Below are 24,738 nucleotides of genomic sequence, written 5' to 3'. Positions count from 1 at the left end.
AATGCGGACCAGACTCTGACACCAGTCATACCTTACAATCTGTATCAAAGGGCCCGGTACCCCATACTCCCGGAGAACCCCTTTTTGAACAGGGGGACCAGCACCCCAGTCTGCCAATCCAGGGGAACTGCCCCAAATGTCCATGCAATGCCACAGAGTAGTGTCAGCCAACAGAACCCTACAACATCCAGAGCCTTAAGGAACTCCAGGCGGATCTCATCCACCCCCAGGGCCCTGCCACCGAGGAGCTTTTTAACCACCTCAGCGACCTTGTCTTCAAAGTATTCCACCCACAATGTCCCGAGTCAAGGTCAGCAGCACACTATCCCCACTATAAACAGTGTTGGTGCTGCACTGCTTCCCCCTCCTGAGACGCCGGATGGTGGACCAGAATCTCCTCAAAGTCGTACATAAGTCTTTCTCCATGGCCTCTTCAAACTCATCCCACGCTCAAGTTTTTGCCTCAGCAACCACCCGAGCCATGTGCCCATCAGTGGCTTCAGGGGTCCCACAGGCCAAAAAGGCCAGATAGGACTCTCTCACCAAAGGTGTCCACCAACGGGGTCAAAGGTTGCCGCTGAGACAGGCACCTTGTGGCCACAGCTCCGATAACCACTGTCAACTGTTCTATAATTTCATGGCTTCCCACACTTGAAAATGAGGACTTGAAGAGACTTCAGGATTTCACTCAAACCTTTTTATTTTCACCAGTGAGTGTGAATCAATGAAGAGGTGAAAAACCTACAAAAAGCATACAAAAATTTTAACAAACATTTAGATATTTGATTTAAAGTTAATTATTTATCTTACTGACCAATTCTATTTTTAACCTTAGACATACATTTCTTTCACAATTTTAACCCTGAATTCAAGCATTAAATAATTTAACTCTGTGTTCGGTTGAATCAAACAAATCCAAACATTTTATAATTTTTTTTTTCTTTTCCTTAGGACATAGATTTTTTTATATTAAATATCTTAAATATGCATTTAATAGAGCCAAACTGTAAAAAAAAACAACTAGCAGTGCAAACTGTTCCTTCAATGAATTCTGCATTTCTTTTTGTCAAATGCAAAACCAAAGTCAAATTACATTTCAACTGAGTCCAGTGAACGTCTTGCCAGTAGTCCTTGTTTAATCTAAGTCCTTTTTAATCTAAGTCCTACACTCCTCCAGGTCTCACTGTCATTGCCCATGTGAGCGTTGAAGTCCCCCAGCAGGACAAGGGAGTCCCCAGGAGGGGTGCTCTCCTGTACCCCCTCTAAGGACTCCAAGAAGGGAGGGTAATCTGAACTGCCATTTGTTGTGTAAACACAAACAGTCAGAACCCGTCCCCCCACCCGTAGACGGAGGGAGGCTACACTCTCGTTCACCCTAACGTACAGGCGCCGAGATGGGGGGGCAACAAGTATGCCCACTCCTGCCCGGCACCTCTCACCGTGGGCAACTCCAGAGTGGAAGTATGTCCAACCCTCTCAAGGAGACTGGTTCCAGAACATTGATTTAAAAACTAGCAGATTATGTCTCCTAACACTGTTGTTGCTTTGGTCTCCTCTTTTGGTGTTGCTTTATTTATTTATTTATTTATTTATTTATTTATTTATTTATACTTCTTAATACAATGGGTCTTTCATTTTATTGTTTGAATGAATGGGAGCGGTCTGTCTGTCTGTCTAATCTCTTGTTCCATTGGCAGGTTATCTCACTTATAACAAGACATTTTTCCCATGTTATGAGAAAATTAATCTGCTTCACTCAAATGTTCTAAGATATTTTTACTAGAAACTACAGAAAAAATAATTGGTAAGATTTTTTGTTTTTGCAGTGTTGTTGCTGTTTATTGACCTTCTGATGGATGTTTATGTTGATCTCTGCCTCTCATTTGGGTAAGTTTATCACATTTAACCTGCTATCCAGAATAAGTCCTGTCAGAACTTTGAGTTATTTTGAGTGTTCAGCATTGTAGGTCTTTGATTTTTCAACTAAGATTTCACATTGCATCAAAATAAACATTTTAATGTCAGAAACTGACAATAACAATAAATATAAGACCACAGTTTTCTAGTTTTTACTTTGTATATTACTTTTATAATACGCTGCCTCGTTATGCCTTGTAAATCAAAACTAGCAAAACTGGCTGCATTGCTTTGATAGACTTAAACTTGCTTTTGTCAAAGGTAGAAAATATATCAATCATGTTTAGCTCTTAAACTCTGCATCATGTTAATGATGCAGAGTTTAAGTGTTTACATTAGCATAACATTTTCAGAAATGATCCCATGTTTGATGATTTTACCAATTGGAATCATATGTATAAAAGAACTGACCCAAGCACTGTTACTCCACAAGTAACCCTGGAATAGACCGGAATCTGTTGGTCATAGAAGATTTAAACCAGGTTAGTGAAGTTCCTTTGATACCTACAACATGTTCAAGTTTTTCTAAGAGAATATTGTGATTGACTATGAGATCTACATTATGATGTCACCAGGTGACTCTGAACCCATCCAATCACTGAATAGATGCTTAGAACAGATCAATGTGTGGATGTGCCAAAACTTTCTCCAGCTGAACAGAAACAAAACTGAAGTTATCATCTTTGGACCTAAAGAGGAGCGATATAGAGTTACAGAACTAGAATCAATGCACAGCTTCAGTTATTACAACTAAAAACCAGCGATCAGCCTGAAACCTGGGAGTAGTGATGGACTCTGACCTGAACCTTCAGAGCCACATTAAGACAGTCACAAAGTCGGCCTTCTATCACCTGAAGAACATCTCCAGGATTAGAGGACTGGTGTCTCAGCACGATCTAGAGAAACTCATCCATGCGTTTATCTTTAGCTGCATTGATTACTGCAACAGCGTCTTCACAGGTCTGACTAATAAATCAATCCTCCAGCTGCAGCTGATCCAGAAGCTGCTGCTCGGGTTCTCACTAAAACCAGGAAGTCAGACCACATAACACCAGTTTTAAAGTCCCTACACTGGCTCCCTGTAGCTCAGAGAATAGACTTTAAAATACTGATGTTAGTTTATAAATCACTGAACGGTTTAGAACCACAATACATTAAAGATCTGTTATTGTTGTATCAACCTTCCAGACCCCTCAGGTTCTGGTTCTGGTTCTGCTCTGCATCCCCAGAACCAGAACCAAACAAGGAGAAGCAGCATTCAGCTTCTATGCACCACAAATCTGGAACAAACTTCCAGAAAACTAAAACAGCTGAAACACTGACTTCCTTTAAATCTCAACTAAAAACCCACCTGTTTAGAGTTGTATTTGAAATGTAATCAATTAAGAATTTAATGATGGCACTTGACTTACTGTTATGTTTTGATTCTATGTTGCATGACTTTGTGTTTTTGTTTTTATGATGTAAAGCAGTTTGAAATGCCTTGCTGCTGAAATGTGCTATGCAAATTAAATGTGATTGATTGTATCTGTTCTGGTTTTCAATCAATCAATCAATCAATCAATCAATCAATCAATCAATCAATCAATCAATCAATCAAATGCATTATCTGAAGCCAAGAGAATATTATTTGTGACTTGCAGCAGTGTCCTGTCATTACTATGGTGAGCTTTGAAACCTGACCAAAACTCTGCAAACAGGTCATTGCTATTTCAATGTTGGCAAACTTGATTATCATTGTAAGAATTTTAGATGAATGAATAAGTTTTTTTTCAAGATGAGCAAAATTGTGTAGTTGATATATTCAACAAGATTCATGACAATTATTCATCATAAACCAACAATTACTCTTAATCCAGTTAAATTGTATAATTTTATCTCTTTGTTCAGACTTCCTGTGTGGCTAGCGTCTCTTCTCCACACTGCTGAACGCCTCAGAAGTGACCATGCTCGGCGCAAGAAAGTCTACCGTCTCCTGCAGAGGAAACTAGTCAGTGGATGAGCTTTTTTATTATTATTGGAGCCCTTCTTACCTGGATCTATTACATGTATTAATATTGTTGTATAGTAGAACATTTCACAGCTAATCAGCACAAAGGACAATGAATGTCATCCCTGGATTGACTGCTATACACCCTCCTACACACTCTACACAGTGAACTCAATGTTGAATTAAATTAATTGAGCTATGTTGAAAATATATATTGTGATATTCTTAGCTAGTGTCTTAGAAATAATCAAACAGGGAAATATGCATGTGTGCTTTAATTGTGAACAGCAGAACATAACTCCAATTCCTTTGTTTTATTGCCAGTCCTAGAGATGTTACATTAATAAGTTGGGCTACCTTGAGCTATCCATGGAACTGGTACATCTGTATTTCTTACTACTAGGGGGAAACATACCACTGTATTACATTCCATTCTTTTAGATGTCAAAATAAGTAATCATTTGGAAAAAAAACATTCTACTGCCAGTACTAGATAATTTAGTAAATGGAGACATCATTCAGTGTTATATCACCTCCAAAATCAGCTAGTAGTAAACTAAGTCATATTCTGTACATCTTAAAAGATTCAGTGTCTTTGGAAGTGCCTGATGCCTATCAGGCTACATGTGTTTCACAGATGGGCTTTGGTTTGTTTCGGACATTGATACTGGTGGTTCTTCTGTTGTCTGCTCAGGTAATTCATCAGGTAGTGGTTGTGATGTTAGGTTTCCCATTGGACTTGATGTTATCTCTGGAACAACACAGTCCATGATCGCTTCTGGTATCTCCTCTTAATATAACTGGAGGTTCATCCACAGTTTGTCTCCATGATAACATGTGGTCAACATGCATTGTGTGTGTACTCTGTCCTTGTATCAGAAAAGCAACACTTCCCAGTTCCTTCAGAACTGTTCCATGAGTCTACTTTAGTCCTCTGAAATTTTGGATATGAGCAGTCTCTCCTTACGAAAATACATACATGATCACAGGTGCGACTCTGTGATCATGATGATTCTTCTGCTCAGACCGTTTTTGTTCAATGTGTTGGGTGAGTTCAGACTTCAGAACGCGTTGATCTTGAACAAGTTCAGATCTGGGGCCTCATATATGAAAATGTAGGCAGCTTCCACTAAAAATTGGTGTGCGGACAAATTTAGAAAAGTGCAGCGCACAAAAAAATTCAGATGTACAAAACTTCAGATGCCCATGCCTGCTCGCCTTTCCTTTATACATCTCAATTTGCATAAAATACAGTGCAGCTGTTCATCCACACCTGTCGCCACCCATAGATACATAAGTTAGTGTAAATACCTGGAAGACTGCCACTCTGTGTCCCAATAACCATGTAAACCAGGGGTCCCCAAACTGTTTCCTGTGAGGGCCACATAACGTTTCCCTTCTCTGGTGGGGGCCGGAGTCAGTTTGTAACAGAAAAAGTGTGACGATTGCTGGAGTGCCTAAATGTAAAAAAAAATTATTGTTTTCCAGAAAGCACAATCAAATAACCCTCTCTGGGTTCTTCACAGAAAAAAATCCAGGAAGGATTGTAGTCCGTATTTTCCGAACTATGAGCCGCACTGGACTATAAGCCACAACCCCAAAGTTTTTTTTGGGTTTTTTTTAAACCAGTAAACATACACATGGAGCCGCAGATATCTCTGCCGCTCCAGGTTTTCCACAGCGATGAAACAGCAGCAGAGGGGGGCGGACACCCAACATTTGAGTCATAACAGGAATATCACATTTATTACGGTTGAAAAATAAAAAGTTGCCAAGTTTAGATTTAACTGAACTGATTATGGTAGTTTCCGAACGGTAACTGTAACAGTAAAAGTGCTGATCGTTCGTGTTGCTACTAGCATGTGCTAACTGAAAATGGGCTTCTTCTTCTTCATCTTCTTCTTCTTCTTTAGATTACAACAGCAGCTTGCATCCATTATTGTTGCACTACTGCCATCTACTGGATCCTAATATCTATACCTCAAATTCTCATAATGATCCCAGTATTATTTAAAAAAACGAAAAATCTTCTTTTCCCCCTCAATGCTATTTAACTGATCAACAACATTCTCAAATTTCAATTCCCTATTAAAACCTAATTCTGTTTTAATGGGCGCTTTCTTCTTTTATTTCCAATTTTGACTTCAAATGATTCACTTCCTGCTAAAGAGCCCCCTGGTGGTTGAAGAAAATTCCACATATAAATGGCTTATAGGCCGGAAAATACGGTATATGAAAAAAAATCTGAATGCTCTCTGGTATTGTTCAGGGGGCCGGACCAAATGTGGAGGAGGGTCGGATCCGGCCCGCAGGCCTTAGTTTGGGGACCACGGATGTAAATGGTGCCTTGGTAGGCATCTTTTAAATAAAATATATAATAATTTAAGATTTTATTTAAAATGTGCAATGTTTTCCATCAGAACCAAAGCGTTCCATAATTACTCTGCACACCTTGGAGCAGCTACTTATACATGTGTGATTGTCTACACCCCTTGATCCAGGGGCGCGGTAAAGGGGCGAAAAGTGATGACGAATCCCTGACCAGCAGGGGGCCCTCCACAATTTAATTATTAATATTTTGTTCATAGACATAAAATAAAAAAAATTGGGGTCCTGTCAAATACAAAATTAGTCATATTGTATTTTCAAAGATTGTTTTTAGCAGTAAAAATGTAATGTTACCCCTCCCAGACCAAAAAACACACATCCGTTTTTGCCCTGAACCCCCCTGGATCTGCATGAAGTGGTTCATTCAGTCAGTAGAAGCTGCAGCTGAATACAGCGGCAACTGTGACGGTTACTATGCTACTATGCTGCTAATAAAAGTTATAAAATCAGGTTTTCAAAAACAAAAAATGGAGAGAGAGAGAGAGAGAAAGGCAAGAGTGTTAATTTATAACCCAGTTTTTCTCCGAGAGGTGGGTAGACTGTGTGAGATTATCAACCATTTAGCATAATTAGCATAGCTACAAACTAATGTTTGCCTCCATTTCACTAGCATTTAATGAATTAAGGAAAAAATGACCAACATATTCATATATTTAACTTGTCCCTTGTACCTTTTACCACTTAACAACAGATGAGTCAGTCAGCAGCAGCTCTAACCCACGTCCCTCCTGACCCGTCCTCTCCTGAGTGAAATTAAAGCTGCAGTATGTAACTTTTATCAAAAAAATTTTTCACATATTTTTCAAAACTGTCATTATGTTGTGACAGTATGGTATGAGAGGTAATCTGTGAAAAATCTATTTCCTCTGCTTTCTCCCAGTGCTAGAAACAACCAGTGAGTGGCAGGAGAGTTTTAGTGCTGTCAATCACAATCTCATGTGGTGCTGCTCATCCTTCCTCCCCCTCGATTTGTGCCATGATGCAGCTAGCATAGCACAGAGCTGTGCAGATTTAAACTGAATGCTCAGTTTAGTTAGCTTAGCTACCAATGAGGCAGATAAACGGTTTCCTGTAATGATAAGTTGTTTCTCCACCATTAGCACATTTAGCAGTGAGTGAATGAGTCTAATTTACAGCGCAAAGACCCTCCTCCTGGTTCTGATTGGTTGTTTTGGTCAGAACGGTGCATTACTTTAACCAGTAATAGTAATTCAGGAAGGAGATGGAGGAGATTGATTGTTTTCACAGATTATATGTCTGACATGGTGACAGCTTTAACAAATATGGAGAACACATATTTTTATTAAAGTTATGTACTGCAGCTTGAATAAAATGCAACTACATAGCATTTTTGAGAAGTCTGGATTGCTTCATGTGTAGTTGCACGTTGCTTTTGACCGTTGCTCATGGGGAGACATTTCAGTATCTAAAAATACCGTATTTTCTGCACTATAAGGCGCAACTTCAGTAAATGGCCTACTTTAATACTTTTTTCACATAAAAGGGGCACCGCATTATAAGGCGCATAGAATAGACGCTACAGTAGAGGCTGGAGTTGCGTTATGCATCCACTAGATGGAGCTGAACTAAAGGGAATGTCAACAAAACAGTCCCACTCCGGTCGGCGAGGAGAGCCTTCCGCCACTGGGCCGGGGCGGGGCCAGACGATGGTCACCCTTCTCCGTTCGCGCACAGCATGTTGGTGGAGAACGTGGTGCTAAATGACCTGCAGACAACCTGATTATCAGGTCGGTAGGTAGATAGGTCAGTCAAACTTTATTAATAGATTACAAACCAGCGCTCTGACAAATATCCCAGCATGCACCGCGCGCTTCTTCTTCTACGGGCGAAAGTGAAGTCGGATGCTTACCGTAGTTGCTCAACCTGTTGTGGCTCAATATTGGTCCATATATAAGGCGCACCGGATTATAAGGCGCACTGTCAGCTTTTGAGGAAATTGAAGGTTTTTAGGTGCGCCTTATAGTGCGGAAAATACGGTAATAGAAAAAATTTAAGCAACCTACTTGCATACTGGAAATGGACTGTTGGATGTAAATTCATGAGCAGTAAATATTGTGCTAATTATCAGTATTGAACCAAAGAAAGCAAGGCAGATGCAAGCCTTTAAAATTGTGATGCTTTTTATGGGTCAAATAGACTCAAAAAATTGCAACAGCAGCAGGTCGGGGGGGCCGAAACAAATTTTTTGTCAGGGGGCCCAAGATTTGTGGCAGTGCCCCTGCCTTGATCACCTTAGAAATGATCAAATTTACTATTTACATTCGAGTGAGGTGTTCCTTTATTTTGTGTGTGTGTTATGTTATTGTCTGAAGATAAATACAGTTCAGTTTCATTGTTTAAGTTTAAATAATAAAATATTAAAATTATAAAAACAAACATTGGAATGGGTTTGATGCTTCTTGTTCGAAATAACACTGAACGGATTCAGATTTCAGTGTATTTAGGTGAGTTTTGGCGCTTTGTAGTTTATTGTCCACAAAAATTTTGTGTGGCTGCTGCACCTTTTCACGACAGGTAAAACGTTTACGCAAACTTTCATGCCACGTTAATTTTTGATACTATTAAGAGAGGAAAAATTATTCTAAAACTTTAAAAACCTTTTGACTCGTTATATCCTCTCTATTCCCGGATTCAGAAGATGCTGTGAGCAAAGACTGAGAACACAGAGATGACAGCGTCACAATAATCAGCATTTATTCAAGACAGATTCAGACTATCACCAGAAAAGCTCATCACACAACATCAGAAACCTCAAAGCACAAACACATGAATTTACCTGAGAAAAGGAAACGACAGACAGCAAAGACGTCTTTGGAGAATTGCAAGCGCAAATCTGATTTGTTACTCTGTGTGTAAAGTTTTATCTCTCTTTCTTTAATTTATTGAAATAAGGTGAATCTTTGCTCATCCAACCAGGACCCGTCTCTGACCCTCTCTAAAGCTATTTGCTCCCCTTGTCTAAGAAGAGCTTCTCCAAACTCCTGCTGGTTTATGGCCTCCACAGATCAGTGTGAAAAGCTGGAACTTCCTACTGATTGTTTTCCAGACAGACAAACAGCAGATCAGAGATCTTGGCAAACAATCTGCCTTAACTACAGTAAGATAAAGATCAATAGGCTAAAATAAGTTATAATTTTAAAACTATAATTAGGCTATTTCAATCAAGTCATGTTAAATTTTAAAACTAGCTTATTTTAAATATATTTTCTTAACAATACATATGCCAACTTGTGCATAACACATTTTTCGTGCGCATGCATGTTTTATATACGAGGACCCTGGCATTTCAGGAATAACTGCTGGTGGACAACTTGTCACAGTGTGAAGTGCGTTACAATAATAATAATAATAATAAGATAGTTGTCCAGTTCATGACTGAGTGGCAATGAGGCCTTTCCATCTGCTTCTAGCACATTTTTCATCAGGGATCATTTCAGGATTTTTACTGACCTGTTTGCTGCTCCGTTTGATGCATGGTGATGTGCAGGAACAGCTGTGTGCCGGATTCCATTTAACTCCAAGAACTGATTGAATTCTTTTGACACCAGTTGAGGTCCATTGTCTGAAACTAGTTCTTCTGTCAATCCATAGGACGAAAATAAGCTTCTAAAAATTTCAATGATATGTTGTGATGTGATGCATGGCATCAGGAGAACTTCCAACCTTAGTCACTAAGACATAGTGCTTGTCTTTTTCACCTAAATCAATCTGAATCTGTTGCCACACTCTTTCAGCTCATTTCCATCGGTGAAGTGGTGTGACCACTGGCAACGTTTTTACAGCTTGACAGATTTGGCAGCTTTGGACCTGTTCTTGTATGTCACCATCACACCCTGACCATCACAGGTAAATGAGGGCGAGACATTTCATACGACAGATGCCTGGATGTTCATGATGCAGGTCTTTCAGTACTTTCTGTCCGTAACCTGGTGGGATAATAACTCATTGCCCCAAAAGAACAGATCCTTGTTCTGCTGACAGCTCTCGTCTGCCAATGAAATAAGGCTTAAGTGCCAATATCATAATAATATGTCTTTAGAATAAGAGCCCAGCATTGCATCATTAGGGCAGCAAGTGTTGGGACAGCTGACTTTAGTCTAAGTATAGCCAATGGTGGCTTGTGAACTGCTATGACCATGAATTTCTTCCCATTCAGACATGGGGAAAAAATGATCACAAGGGCCTTTTTTCTATTTGGGCATACTTCCATTCAGCATCAGTAGAGAAATGGTCACACCTACCACATGAGGATGTAATGATGAACTCTGACCCCAACCTTCATAGCCACATAAAGACAGTTACAAATTCAGCCTTAAATCACCTGAAGAACATTTCCAGGATCAGAGGACTAATGTCTCAGCAAGATCTTCTATGCTGTCCATAGCAGAGTTGACATACTGTATCATATTGTAACAAATCCCCTCCCCCTTTTTTTTCTAAGCGGACTTGAATTTAAAAAACATATCTTGATATATCATTTTTATGATGTACTTGTTTGTTAAAATGTTTTTGCAAGATTTTTGACTTTTTTCAAATAGTTCATCTTGATATGTCCAACTTAGATACCCTAATCTTCAGTAGATCTGATGGTAAAATAAGCCATAGTTGTACAATTTAGTATTATTTCCCAACTTTTTATGAGTTTTCAAATTAATTGTAGACTGTCTTAAAATAACCCTTCTTGATTTAAAATGTATTTGTTGTGTGCTTACAGTACATAAGCCCTGTTTTTTTTACTCACCATTAAAATTTAGTTTCAAAGTTTCATTATGAAAGCTAAATTTAAGCATTTATCAATAAAATGAGATTCCCAGGATTTCAAATATGCAAGTGTTTTCTTTTTTTATTTATTTTTTATTTTTAGGAAATCTTAAGTAAAATCCCCTTACTGTACTGAATACAAAGTTTTATCTTGAAACTACAACTATTTAATTATTGTTACTTTAGAAGTCGTACTTGCTGTATGAGTCTGTCGAAGTCATTTTATCCAATGCAGAACCACAAACCATATGTGGTGGTTTGAATTTTTCTAAAATCACATTTTAGTATTCATCTTCACTCAATTTAGTAGTTAGCAATTATATTCAACTTAATAGTAAAGAGCCAGGCTCACAAATACGCTTATAAAAAATGTCTATTCTTCAGTTTTAGTTTATGTATTCATCTTCAGTCAATTTAATAGATGAACGCTCACCTCACCCAGCCATTTATAACGTGTGTGTCAATGTTAGTGATGGGATTTGACACCTTCCTTCATCACACACAGAAACATCTACCAGCTATGTACCGCCACCATGCGCCCTGCCACCCATTTGTTGAGACTGAGAAGACATGACATTTATTTTCGACTACAGCATTCTTCCCTCCGTTCACAGCTGAGAGAAGCTGACACCCTACCCACGTGAAAAATTTCAGCAAATAGTGGTTGAGTGGTCAGTGCTCCGTTAGTGCAGGTCTGTGCTGTTAAACTTTTCGTTTGTGCTGTTCTGGTTTCTGAGATATGAAAAAAATGTTTAGGTCATCCAGAGGTCACCATTCCCCCCATCTTGTTCCAAAACAAACCAAAGTGTTTGTGCAGGCTTGAGCTGTTATCGCAGTGAAGTTGTTTTCAAGTTGGATATCAGATATTTGCACTCCGAGGAGTAAGCAACGTTTACATCAAGGTTGATCTGGTTTATGAAAGCTAATTTCAGTCAGCCGTTCTCTAGCTCCCACTTCAAGGGCTTGGAGGGTTACTTGGGAACCAAACACTCCTAAGAAACAAATGCAAATAGATGTCTTTCCTATTTACAGACTATTAATTTTTTAAGTCATATTCAATATTTTGAATAATTTTAACATTAAAAAGTAGTTTTTTCTTCAATAGCTTCCAAGTCATGTGACCTATTAACTCAAAATCAGTGTGAAGTTTTTCTACTCATCCATATGGATGAGGCACACTCATTTTTATTCCATTTTAACATTTTTTATATTTTCGCCTTTTTGTGTCAAAATTGAATTTTTTCTAAAGCTTCTGGGTCATGTGACCCATTTACACTAAATCCGTGTGAAATTGTTCTACTAGACTATGAAGATGAGGCACATTGATTTTTATTCAATTTAAACATTTTATTTAAACATTTTATTCCTTGTCAGTGGGACATGTAAGCTATTAGAAACCAATCGTGCTTCCTAAATATAAAAATTACATCAAAAAATGTAATTGTGAAAAAACTGTAAATCTAAAATGGGGAAAAATGGGTGTGCATCATTTCTCCAGTCTAGAACAGCTTCCCACGAACTTTGAGTCAGTTTAGGGCACTTGATTTGGAAGCTATAGAAGAGAATTTTCTATTATTAAAATAAGCAAGATGTGGGACTGGTGATGTCATTTGAACCTATAATATCTCAAAAACGAAAGCTGCACAAACGACAGTTTTAACAGCACAAACCTGCACTAACTAGTAAGAAATAGCTGCTTTGGTTTGTTTTCGAGCAAGATGGGTGCATGGTGACCTCTGGATGACCTAAAAAATTATTTTTAACCTCAGAAACCAAAACAGCACAAGGATTTTAGTATCTTGGACACGAAATGGAAATATCTGGATCAGAAGAAAATAATAAAATAATAAGTGCTATACTTATTATAAAATTACTCAGAATTACTCATAATTTAATAAGAGTAATTTTTTAAAGGTTTTAGATGATTTCAGGGAAGGAACAAATTAACAGAATAGACTGAAATAACTTGAAAATATGCGGACAATAATGAGGACTTTAGTAGAACTCTGGAGAACCTGACTACACTGAGGAAGTGATTCAGCTATTAGTCATTCAGGAAGTCATTCTCCACAAAAAAGAAAAAAATCTCAGCAGATGTAGTAATGCTTGAGCATCAATGAGCTTCAGAAGTAACAAATTTTAAGTGATTTTATTTTAGAAGAGAGACTGACTAGAAGATGACACGCGACCCTACACCAGTCCAAACCAGAACTTCTGGAGGTCAGAGCCATCACCAAGTCCTGGTGAAAGTCCTGCAGGTCTGGTAGTGACTGGGAGCTTCAAGTTAAAGCAGCTGCTGAGAGCAACCTTCAAACACGGCACATCAATCAGTCGAGTCTCAAAATTCACCCATCCTTAGGCCAGAAGCAGCTTGTAAGTCAAGAAATATTTGTGTTTGCATCAAAAATACAAGTGTGAATCTCGTCCTGTGCATTTCTGCATCTTATGTTTTTGTTGATTTCATTCTGTGCGTTTGTGAATCTTGATTTGTGCATTTGTAAATTATGAGACTGTTTCAGCGCCATGGAAAGTTGACATTGTTTCTCCCTGCATCCAGTGGATGGCGCAGAAAAGCAGGTGCTACCATATGGGTTCCACTACAATCAATAGAAGGAAACAAACGTAACCCGTATAACACTTTCATTCTACTGGCTGAGACGGTTGCCAGACAATGGTACTTTTTTGTTTAGAGAGAGCAGAAAAGAATTTGCAAGCGGGCAGAGAGAAGTTTTGTGCGCAAGGATGAAGGTACGAGAGAAAACAGTGAATATTTGAAAGAGAGCAGAAGTTTTGAGTACAAATAACATGAAGTCCTGCTTTCAGACTCAAAATGTGCGCTCTCGACTTATGGCAGTAAAATTTCCCCGTAGGTTTGGTGAAATGAGGATTTCAGGACCTCCTGCCACCCCCCATTAGTGGTGATTGTACTGCAGGTCACTATATCGCTTCACAAGAACTCGTGAGGGTGTTTCATTAATTTGTCAGGACACTCATGTAAAGGAGATCTTTGATGTCAAGAAGTTTTATTCTGTTTAAATAAAGGTTGAAGAAAGAGTAAAATCCATCCATTTTCTTGCACCCTTTTTCCCTCAGTGGGGTCGGGAGGTGCTGGTGCCCATCTCCAGCCAACGTTTCGGGCGAGAGGCGGGGTCACCCTGGACAGGTCGCCAGTCTGTCGCAGGGCAACACAGAGACACACAGGACACACAACCATGCACACACACACTCACACCTAGGGGCAATTTGGAGAGACCAATTAATCTGACAGTCATGTTTTTGGACTGTGGGAGGAAACCGGAGTACCTGGAGAAAACCCACCATGCACAGGGAGAACATGGAGACTCCATGCAGAAAGACCCCAGGCTGGGAATCGAACCCAGAACCTTCTTGCTGCAAGGCAACAGCTCTACCAACTGCACCACTGTGCAGCCGAAAGAGTAAAATGTTAAATGCAATCATTTCTTATCAAACCATAAACTAAGCAGTAAACATAACGTATATAAATAGAAATAAAAAAATGTAATCTCCAATAAATTGTATAATATTTACTTAATAAATGTTATGTAAGTTTATATATAAATTAATATTTAATAATAATTTTTGCTTTTGTGCTTTCCATCATCTTTTTCTGCTTCAGGTCTTTCATGGGGTTGGTGTTAACGAGGAGAACCACTTCCAGCCCACCTATGTTTACCCTGAAGAAGTGAAATTTTTAATGCGCTCTGTTTTTCCGAAAGACATCTGTGACTACCCCAACCCTGAGCACAATCATGTGAGTTTTATCAATCAATCAGTCAGTCAGTTATGGTAAATTGTCCACATTAAACACAGGAAACAAAAAAAGAACAATAAACACACCCATAATTTACCAAAACAGGAATGGGCTGAAGCCAAACTTATTCTTGCCCATCATATTTTATAACAACCTACCAACATATCTTTCACAACCCATTTGTAAATCTACATAACAGTGTAAGATGTTATCATTTTACATTTTAGAGCTCTTTTGAAGCTCACCGAGAAAGGACATAACTTAAAATCATCATTCAATTGATTCCGCAGTTTCACACCAATAACTGAAACACATCTAAACTTTTCTCTTTTTCACATTCATATATATATTTTTTTAAAGGTTTTATTGGCTCTAGTGGCCTTTATTTGATAGTTAATTGACAGGAAAGTGGGTATTGAGACAAGGGGAAGACATGCGGCTAGGGTCACCAGGCCGGGAATCAAACCGGTGACGGCCGCAGCGAGGACTAAGGCCTTCATATGTGGGTTGTGCTTAACCCCTGCACCACCACAGCACACCCTGCACACTGAAATATAAACAAACCTCGCAAATTATATTTATTCTCTCTTAAATAATTTCTGAATGCCAGAAGGTAGACTTTTGTTCAATGCTTTATACATTATTTCCAGTATTTTTATAATAAACAATATCTTTAAATTTTAATATATTACTTTGAAAGAAGAGTCCATCAGTTATTAATAAGCCTTATAGCTTTTTTTGCAACTTATTAATACATCAATGTTTCTTTTACTTGCATTTCCCCAGATTTCTGAACAATAAGACAAATAAGGCAAAACCAAAGAGGAATATATAATATGCAGGCCTTTAACATTTACTAAATCTTTTATTTTAAACAATATTCCAATAGTTTTTGCAACTTTATTTCTAATATATTCTATGTGAGGCTTCCAACCAAGTTTATTGTCTATAATAATTCCTAAAATTTGTCTCATAAACTCTATTTCAACTCCATGTATGCATAACTTTACATTCTTATGGATCTGATTACCAGAGAATACCATAGATTTAGTTTGTCCTTCATTTAATGACAACTTATTATAATCAAACCATGTTTTTAACTCAGCTACTTTCTCTACTGTTTTTATTATTTCAGCCATATTTGTATTATCAGCAAACATTATAAACTTCAAAATATTGGATACTTTTTGGAAATATAATTTAAGTAAAGTATAAATAATTTAGGTCTTAAGACTGAGCCTTGAGGAACACCACGTTTAACTATTTCAGTCTGTGACTTTGTGTTGTTAATTTGTACATATTGTAATCTGTTATTCAAATAACTCTTTAACCACTGATATGCAACCCCCCGTAGGCCATACAGTTCATATTTGCCTAACAGTTTTGCATGGTCAATAGTGTCAACATCCATCCATCCATCCATCCATCCATCCATCCATCCATCCATCCATCCATCCCAGCTAAAGTTGTGGAGCTGTTGTTCCTGAAGCCGTGCTGCTGCTCATTCAATATATTATTTTTATTAAGAAAGGAGTCCAACCTTTTTATGAATAATTTTTCCAAAATTTTTGAAAATTACGGTAGCAATGATATCGGCCTGTAATCTGTTCATATTTGCTTGTCATCACTTTTATTGATTGGAAAAACCTTTGCTATCTTAATTTTGTCAGGAAAAGTTCCAGTTAAAAATGATCTGTTACAAATATAAGTGAGAGGTTTAGTAATACTATAAATGACCTCTTTCACAATAGCCATATCAAGATCATTACAATCTTTGGATTTCTTATTTTTAAATGTTTTAACTATGTCTATTATATCACTTTCATTCACTATTCCCACAAACATTGTATTGATATTATCAATATTATCAAATTTATAATTATATTTTCCATCTCTAACCTTGGGCAATTCATTTACTAAATTACGACCAATATTAACAAAGTACTTATTAAAGACTTCAACAATATCCTCAGTTATGTCATGTTATGTTTAATACATATTGGAAAATCTCTATTATTTTTAATAATACTATCAATTGTATTCCAAGTACCCTTAATATCATTGCTGTATTTTTGCAGTAGCTTATCATAATAATTCTGTTTTTGTTTCCTCAGCACTGTTGCTAACTTATTTTTATATTTTTTATGTTTGTCTTCTTTTTCCTGAGTTGGGCACTTAATGAAATTCTTATATAACTTGTTTTTCTCCAAACTCTTTGTCATCCAGGGAGTCAATCTATTTTTGGATGTTTGTTTATATTCTTTAAGGGGACAATAATAATTATGAATTATTTCAAATATTTCCAAAAACATATTATACGACTCATTAACATCATCAACATAAACATTTTGCCAATTATAATAGTTTTAGATACGTCTCTTCATGGACATGTACCACCTAGAATGGCCATCACCACACCAGAGGGACAAACCATACATCCATTTTCTAACACCTTGTCCCTCAGTGGGGTCAGGAGGGTTGCTGGTGCCTCTCCAGCTAATGTTCTGGGCGAGAGGCGGGGTCACCTGGACAGGTCACCAGTCTGTCGCAGGGCAACACAGAGACACACAGGACACACAACCATGCACACACACACTCACACCTAGGGGCAATTTGGAGAGACCAATTAACCTGATAATCATGTTTTTGGACCAGAGTACCTGGAGAAAACCCACCATGCACAGGGAGAACATACAAAGTCCATGCAGAAAGACCGGGGCCGGGAATGGAACCCAGAACCTTCTTGCTGCAAAGCAACAGCTCTACCAACTGCACCACTGTGCAGCCCAGGGACAAACCAGACACCTGGATTTCTTAGCATCATAGCATTTGATGCCTTTAGCATGAGATAATAAAGGCAAATATCTAGTCACAAGACGTGCTAAAGGCACAAAATGCTGCAATTAAGTGCAGAGGTGCTCAAGCCAACCAGAGCCGACCTAAACCAAGTAGCCATTCGTATAGCAAAACGTGCCTATGATCAGAAAATCCAGCATTGCACACAATATTGTGATTGACAGGGCTAAGACCCGCCTCCAGGATCTGACTGGTTGTTTCTAGTTAGCACTGGGAGAAAGCAGAGGACCTCAAGTTTTTCAAAGATTATCTGTCTCATACCTTACTGTCACGACATAGTGACAGTTTCAACAAATATGTAAAAATATATACATATTTTTTATAAAAGTTATATATTGCTGCTTTAATAATAATTTAGATGGTTTGAGGCCCTCACCAACACTCTAAGGAAATCCTCTCCTCAACCAGATGAACAAATACTCAGACTTGAGATAACTGATGTTTGGAGGACCATGGACCATTGGAGAACAATTTTTTTGTTTTGCTCTGGTGGCCTTATTTCAGAGTGGTTTGGGTAATAAAAGAGGGGGAAGACATGTGATAAAGGTCATCAGGCTGGGAATCGAACCTGTGACAGCCATGTTGATTACTAAGGCCTCCTGATGTGGGTTTAGCTCTACCCCTGCACCACAGACTCAACATGTATAGAGACCAGGGACTGATCCTTGACACGCTTATGCAATCCAGGGTTAAAAACACAAGCAAGAATGAATACATATTAATTTCATATCTTATTCTACAATGAGATTAAAAAGTATAAATATGTAGATTTCATGCCTTATTTTACAATGATTTAACTTTATTACTTTTTTGAGTAATAAAGTTAAAAATAAGTTCATAAATATATTCATAAATATATGTAAAAAGTGTTAAAAATATTTAAAAACTGTGCAATACACCTTTACTGTTTGCTTTTAATGATGGCTTGAACAACCAAGCAGTCTGAATTCACCTCAGCCAATAACTCTGTTTATCTCGCCCCTTTCATTGTGCTGCTGAGAATTTTCTGATGCTTGAGAGCTCAGCTCACTGGATGCTTCCGCAATTTTAGAAAATCTTCTAAAATTAGATGAAGAAACTTGGAAATTGAAAGATTCCATTGTGAGTGGCTGGAACGCAGAAATCCCCATATAGCATGGGGATGTCAGGTTGTCAGGTTTTTTTGTTGACCTGCAGAGACAGCAGACTGGCCTTCTGGATGGAGAGTCCCAGCCCAAAGGACTGAATAAACTGGTAGATTGTGACCCGACTGGTAACTAACAGTGTAAATGAACAATTGACAGACATATCAAAAAGACTAAATGACATATTGAATTAATATTTGTCAAACACTTTTAAAACCCTTCTTACCTACTATCTACTATTAAGGGTATACAAGTGACTGCAAATGTAACCTTGTGGGTTACATTTGCAGTCACTGCCTGACCAGAGGTCGCTATGATTTCTTCTCTCTGTTGTCCTCAGGCACAAAACGACACATTCAAATTTACAAGCACAACTTTGACACACCATGGCCTTTCTATATCCACTTTTCCAGGCACGTGCAGAGTGGGGTGCTGGGGGGGCTTGAGCACCTGCCCCTTTTGCTCCTTGCCCCCAAGTGCTCTTTTGGTCAATTTTCTTTTTTATTTATTTATTTATTTTTTTGGTATTATTTTCTAAGCCCTCTTGTGACACATAACATGTACTAAAATTATTATTATTTTTTTGTACAACATAATAAGCCCTCTGGTCACCTTGTTACCTTTGACCTTTAGCCTGTGACGCATGATGCAGTTGCCTCTCGCGCAGTGAGATAAGGCGGCTAACTGGAGCTCATCGTAGCGAACGTCCCAGATTACAGAACAGTTTTTGGTGAATAAAGTGGAGACTTGCTGCTTGTCAGATGACGGAAACGTTGAAGTATCGTTTCTGCTTCAGCTCGGAGTCGCGGTTTAAGCAGAGAGGTAATGAAATACAACAGACACTGACAGGCCTCTGCGTCTGCCTTTCTCTGAAGAACTACTGAGGGGAGGAGACAGACTGGTGAGGAGAAACTGTTCTTATCTACCGATTCAGTATTTTTATCATACAGACATTAGGCTGTTGTTGTTGTGCTGTTAGCTAGCTGCTAGCTAACGACTTTGCTAGCAAACCAAGATAACTAAAAGCTTCTCCCTTGTATCTTTAATGATATCAGTCATTCTTCAGTATATATTATGCAATAAGGCACATCGCCCGTCCAAAACCTGTCATCTCCATAATGGATATATGTCAGATCTTCTAATTTCCTTTGCTGCATAATGTACATTGCATTTATTCTGGCGTTAGGTAAATGTATCTTGAAGGAGAATAACACTTAAATAAAAGTCCAACAAGGATATTCATTTAGAATTAAAAATAACTCACCCTGAATTACTATGATAGATATAATGAATGTAATTAAAGTGACATTAATGAAGGACAAAAAACTCAACCAGATTTTAAGTTTAGTTTCTGGTTCACAGAGGATGAAGTTAATTTTTTCCCCAATTATTCAATGGAAAAAAAAACTAACCTCAGTTTAGTCAAATAAAATTGTAATCAAAACTTTTTGGAATTGTAATGATTTCTTTCTAAAAACTGTTTTGTTTAAAAAAAACTTTAATTAAATAACAATTTTTTGTCTTGTGAACGTAAAAAGTTATTTGCCAAACATAAACTTTTATTTGCACACATCAGAAATATTTTGTTGTGATTTTAGTTCCTGCTCACGACATCATGTGAGAATCACAAACAAAACTTTGACTCACAAACAAAACCTTAGAATAGCAAGAAAAGATTTATGACAAGGGCAAATAAGTTTGTTTTGCATGACACAAAAATGTGTGATTTTAATGTTACAACAGGTTTTTTAAGCAAAACTCAGTAGGCTTTTCTCATGGTGACATGCATTAACAATTCTTTTTTCTTTTTTCTGCAGTTCCACCTTAAAGTTTGCTGCAGCTCTGCTTTCCTGAATGGACCGTCTTCATCTCCACTGCAGCAAACAGGCAGCTCTGTTTTATAGATTACAGTCACTAAAAGGTTGCATTGTGCCCTTGTTTATATTTTTAATAGTGTAATTCTGTAAAGACAAAATATGTCTGGTGGTCCAGCTCTGATTTTTATATCTTGCTAAATTGCGGGTTTGAATATTTTAACTTTCCTATAACAAAATAGACCTGCAGAAAGAAATTACTAATGAAATATCTTACATATTTATAGTGTTATGCTCTATATAGAGATTCTCCTTAGCTTTGATTGTATATCTCACAATTTTGTAATTTATCATTGTTTATTAAACTCTGAAAGCTGAGAGGCTGTTAATATTCTGTCCTAGAATGTGGTTAGATGGGCCCTTTTTTTTGAGCACCTGCCCCTTTAGTGGTCTCTGCACGGCCCTGCACTTTTCCATCTACACATGTACTAAGCAGAAATTCACAGCCATTTTGTTTTACGAAACTTAATTCACAACGAGGCATTCAGATTTTCGAGCACTAAATGTAGTCACCAGTGGGCTATTTCACAAAACCAGGACAGCAGATTAACCCTCCTGTTGTCTTCGGGTCAAAATGACCCGCCACTGTGTTAAAACCCCCCCAAAAATCCCCTAAATGTTATTTTTTTAACTTGAGATTTTAAGACTTTTCCTAGATTGGCCCATACAATAGAAAAAGTTAAATGTTGTTTTTATTCACATTTCCATGTAAGCTGTACAAAAAAAGGTTCAAAGATGGTCTTCGGGTCAAAATGACATGTGAGGCAAATAGAGTTGAAATCAAGGTCACAGAGTTATTTCCAAACCACAAAATGTAACAAAGTTTTAGTTGTGTCTCAGATCAATCAGTAGCAGAAGTAAACAAGGCAAATCAGGTGGTGTTCTCGCAGACTTCAGAAGAACACCTGATATTTCAAGAGGTTATAAGGTGTATACATGTCCCGAGGTGAGGCTGCAGCTAGTCTATGGGATGCAGAGAGTGGAAGGCCAATTTTCCGAGCCACAATGCCACTCAAACTCTTTCACACCTACTCAAGACTGATACGATTTGATGACCGTGAATCAAGACCAGCAAGACGTGTGACAGACAAACTTGCAGCCATAAGAGAGGTATGGGACAAGTGGGTGGAGCGGTTGCCCTACCTCTACAATCCAGGGCCTGATGTAACAGTGGATGAGCAACTGGTTCCATTTAGAGGTAATCTGTTTTCATATTTGTAATAAAAGTGATTTTCACTATTGATTTCTTTGACTGTTTTCTGTGACACTGATACTAATCACTGATGCTAATGTCTTTTGTCCAAAGGTCGTTGTCCTTTCCGGCAGTATATGCCCAGCAAGCCAGCAAAATATGGGATCAAGTCATGGGTGGCTTGCGATGCCAAATCAAGCTATGCTTGGAAAATGCAAGTCTATACTGGGAAGTCAACCAGTGGATGCCCAGAGAAGAACCAGGGGATGCGAGTTGTGCTTGATGTGACAGAGGGACTGAGGGGTCACAATGTGACATGTGACAATTTCTTCACCTCTTATGAACTCGGACAGCAGCTCCTGAAGAGGAAGATCACCATGGTTGGTACAGTTCGAAAGAACAAGCCTGAGCTCCCACCTGCACTGCTTGCGTCAAAGGAGAGAGAGGTCTTCTCCTCAAAGTTTGCCTTCACGCCCACCACCACTCTAGTTTCCTACCTCCCAAAGAAAAACAAGAATGTAGTTCTTCTGAGCACACTGCACAAAGACGGCGACATTAGTGATCGTGAGGACAGGAAGCCAATCATCATCCTGGAATACAACCACAACAAAGGAGGTGTGGACAACCTAGACAAGGTGATTGGAACATATAGCTGCAGAAGAATGACCGCCCGCTGGCCCCTGGTCATCTTCCACAACATCATTGATGTGTCCTCCTACAATGCCTTTGTGATTTGGAGAGACATCAACCCAACCTGGATGTCTCATAAGCACAACAAGAGGAGGGTGTTCCTGGAGCAGCTAGGAAAGGCACTTGTAACTCCACTCATTGAAAGAAGGAAGCATGTCCCCCACACAGAAGCCTCAGCAGCAGTTGTGAAAGCTATTCAGAGTGCAGCAGCTCCTGATCAACCTGAGGATCCATCTACCACAGCCACTTCCCCAGCTAAGCCAAGTAAGAGGAAGAGATGTCAGTTCTGCCCTCAAAAGAAGGACTGTAAAACACATACTGTGTGCTGCAGGTGTAAGAAATATATCTGCAAAGGCTGTGCACTTGCATACTGCCCTACATGTGCCAATTACTTGAATGGGTTATGTTATTTTTCATATTTTTGTATTGTACATTCTCTTAAATTGTTCACTGGAGAAAAGTAAAAGAAAATGAGTCACTGAGATGAAGAATGCATTCAAAACTCCTTTTTGCACATTTTTTTATTTTCTTAAGCTATAGAAATTCAAGTGGAGAGGGAAAACTCAAGTATTCACACATTTTGTGGTGAATGACAATATACAAGATGAAATTTGGTGTTTAAAATTCAATTAAGCTGCTTATATTGGGGGTTTAGTGAAGACGGGTCATTTTGACCCGGAGGACACAGGGTGTATACAGAAAATGAGGACGACAGGAGGGTTAAGCTGTGATTTTCTGGATATCCAAGCTTAATTAAGCCTCAATTTAGTTTTACAGAAGAGGTAACACATAAGTTACCATGGTGATTTATTCTGTGAAGCTAGCCTGCTGCAGACCAATATAACAGCCAGACTTAGTAAAGCACTGACAGATCAGAATGAGTTTTGCCAGTGATTCTTTATTCTTATTTGTCTGTTTTGATCTTTTTTAATCACCTTGCATGAAAGTACCACTAGCTCATTTTGGTATTCCATCCATCCATCATCATCATCATCATCATCATACACTCTTATGCTGGTGCCTATCTCCAGCAATTAATGGGCAAGAGGCAGGGTACACCCTGAACAGGTTACCAGTTCATCACAGTGGTATTCAGTCAAATAGTGCTATTAGTTTGACATTATAATGTTAAAAAATACCATTATTAATTTTAAAATGACCCATACGGACTCTGTTGCTGTTCGATTGTATTTCTGAAGACCACTTTTTTAGTTTGTCAGAAAGACCTTTTACTAATTACGCACTCAATCAATCTGCTACTGATTAATATCGTAGCAGCAGTTTTTTCTTTTGCATGATCTGCTTCAATTCCTCATTATCCTCAATCGAAAGAGGTTCTGAGGTATGGTGTATGCAATTTGTCTAGACGAGCATCAATGAACCTGTGATCAATCTCATTGGCCTCCTGCAGAAATTTTTTGATGAGCATTCACCTAAATTACTTAAACCTTGCTAGACAAGCTGCGGGATAAAGCCAGTTTGTGGGTTCACTCTTTGAGGCAGCGGGCCCACCATGATTGGTTCCCTGCCCGTATTTAGGTACCTCAAAGGATATGCACTCTCACTCGAGATCAGGAACCACCTTGAGCAACAGGGACTATCTTTTATGGTTGGTGTATGCGGTGGGCTCCAGGGCGCCACCTCTTGGTTTGTATGTGCTGCGTAGAATATGACTAGCATACTCCAGTGGGTGCAGTTGAACCGAAGGTGTCAAACCTGGCTTTATCTGTTATCCTGGATTTTGTAATCCTATTTTTGTGGAACAGCCCTCTGGATTTAAACTCTACCAAACTGAGTATTTTATTGGTTTGAACAACTGTAAGTTACAAAATGCTTATGTTTTGTTTTTCATTTTTCAGGTGGTGTACATTTCTCTGGAGGATCTCCACAGCATACAGAACAATTGACAACATTTTTGCCTTTTCTCCCAATGTTATGTTTCTCTGAATGAGAAGAAATGCTTGTTTCTATGGGAGAAGCAGTGCTAGTTACTTCAAGGTTTTCTTCTTGGCATGTTTTGATGTATTTAAAAATACAACTTTTTAGTTAAACAAACATAATCAGTATTACTAAGTGCTTTATGTTTCACATTTAACTGTTTTTTTTCTAAACGATTCCTTCTATTTGTATTTGAAATCAATAAAAAGAAAAGA

General features: G+C 38.3%; 1 protein-coding gene across 1 annotated transcript; it reads left to right on the top strand.

Annotated features, from left to right (window-relative positions):
• Positions 1-1,830: 1,830 nt before the first annotated feature.
• On the top strand, positions 1,831-24,738 carry LOC145549480 (uncharacterized). The gene is made up of 4 exons (XM_081601998.1): positions 1,831-1,887; positions 3,808-3,907; positions 14,715-14,849; positions 24,445-24,738. Exons 1-4 carry the CDS (start codon positions 1,853-1,855, stop codon positions 24,490-24,492), a joined length of 318 nt encoding a protein of 105 aa, XP_081458124.1. The 5' UTR covers positions 1,831-1,852; the 3' UTR covers positions 24,493-24,738.

The sequence above is a fragment of the Poecilia reticulata genome, chromosome 20 (genome assembly GCF_904066995.2).
Source record: "Poecilia reticulata chromosome 20, P_reticulata-male-v2, whole genome shotgun sequence".
Lineage (NCBI taxonomy): Eukaryota > Metazoa > Chordata > Actinopteri > Cyprinodontiformes > Poeciliidae > Poecilia > Poecilia reticulata.
This window is presented reverse-complemented; position numbering and strand designations above follow the sequence as displayed.

Excerpts from the sequence above, each read along its gene's own strand:
- LOC145549480 (XM_081601998.1), top strand. The coding sequence starts at position 1,853 with ATGGATGTTTATGTTGATCTCTGCCTCTCATTTGG. Across the intron at positions 3,908-14,714 it reads GTCTCCTGCAGAGGAAACTA|GTCTTTCATGGGGTTGGTGT; the intron begins GTCAGTGGATGA and ends TTTCTGCTTCAG. Across the intron at positions 14,850-24,444 it reads CCAACCCTGAGCACAATCAT|GTGGTGTACATTTCTCTGGA; the intron begins GTGAGTTTTATC and ends TTCATTTTTCAG.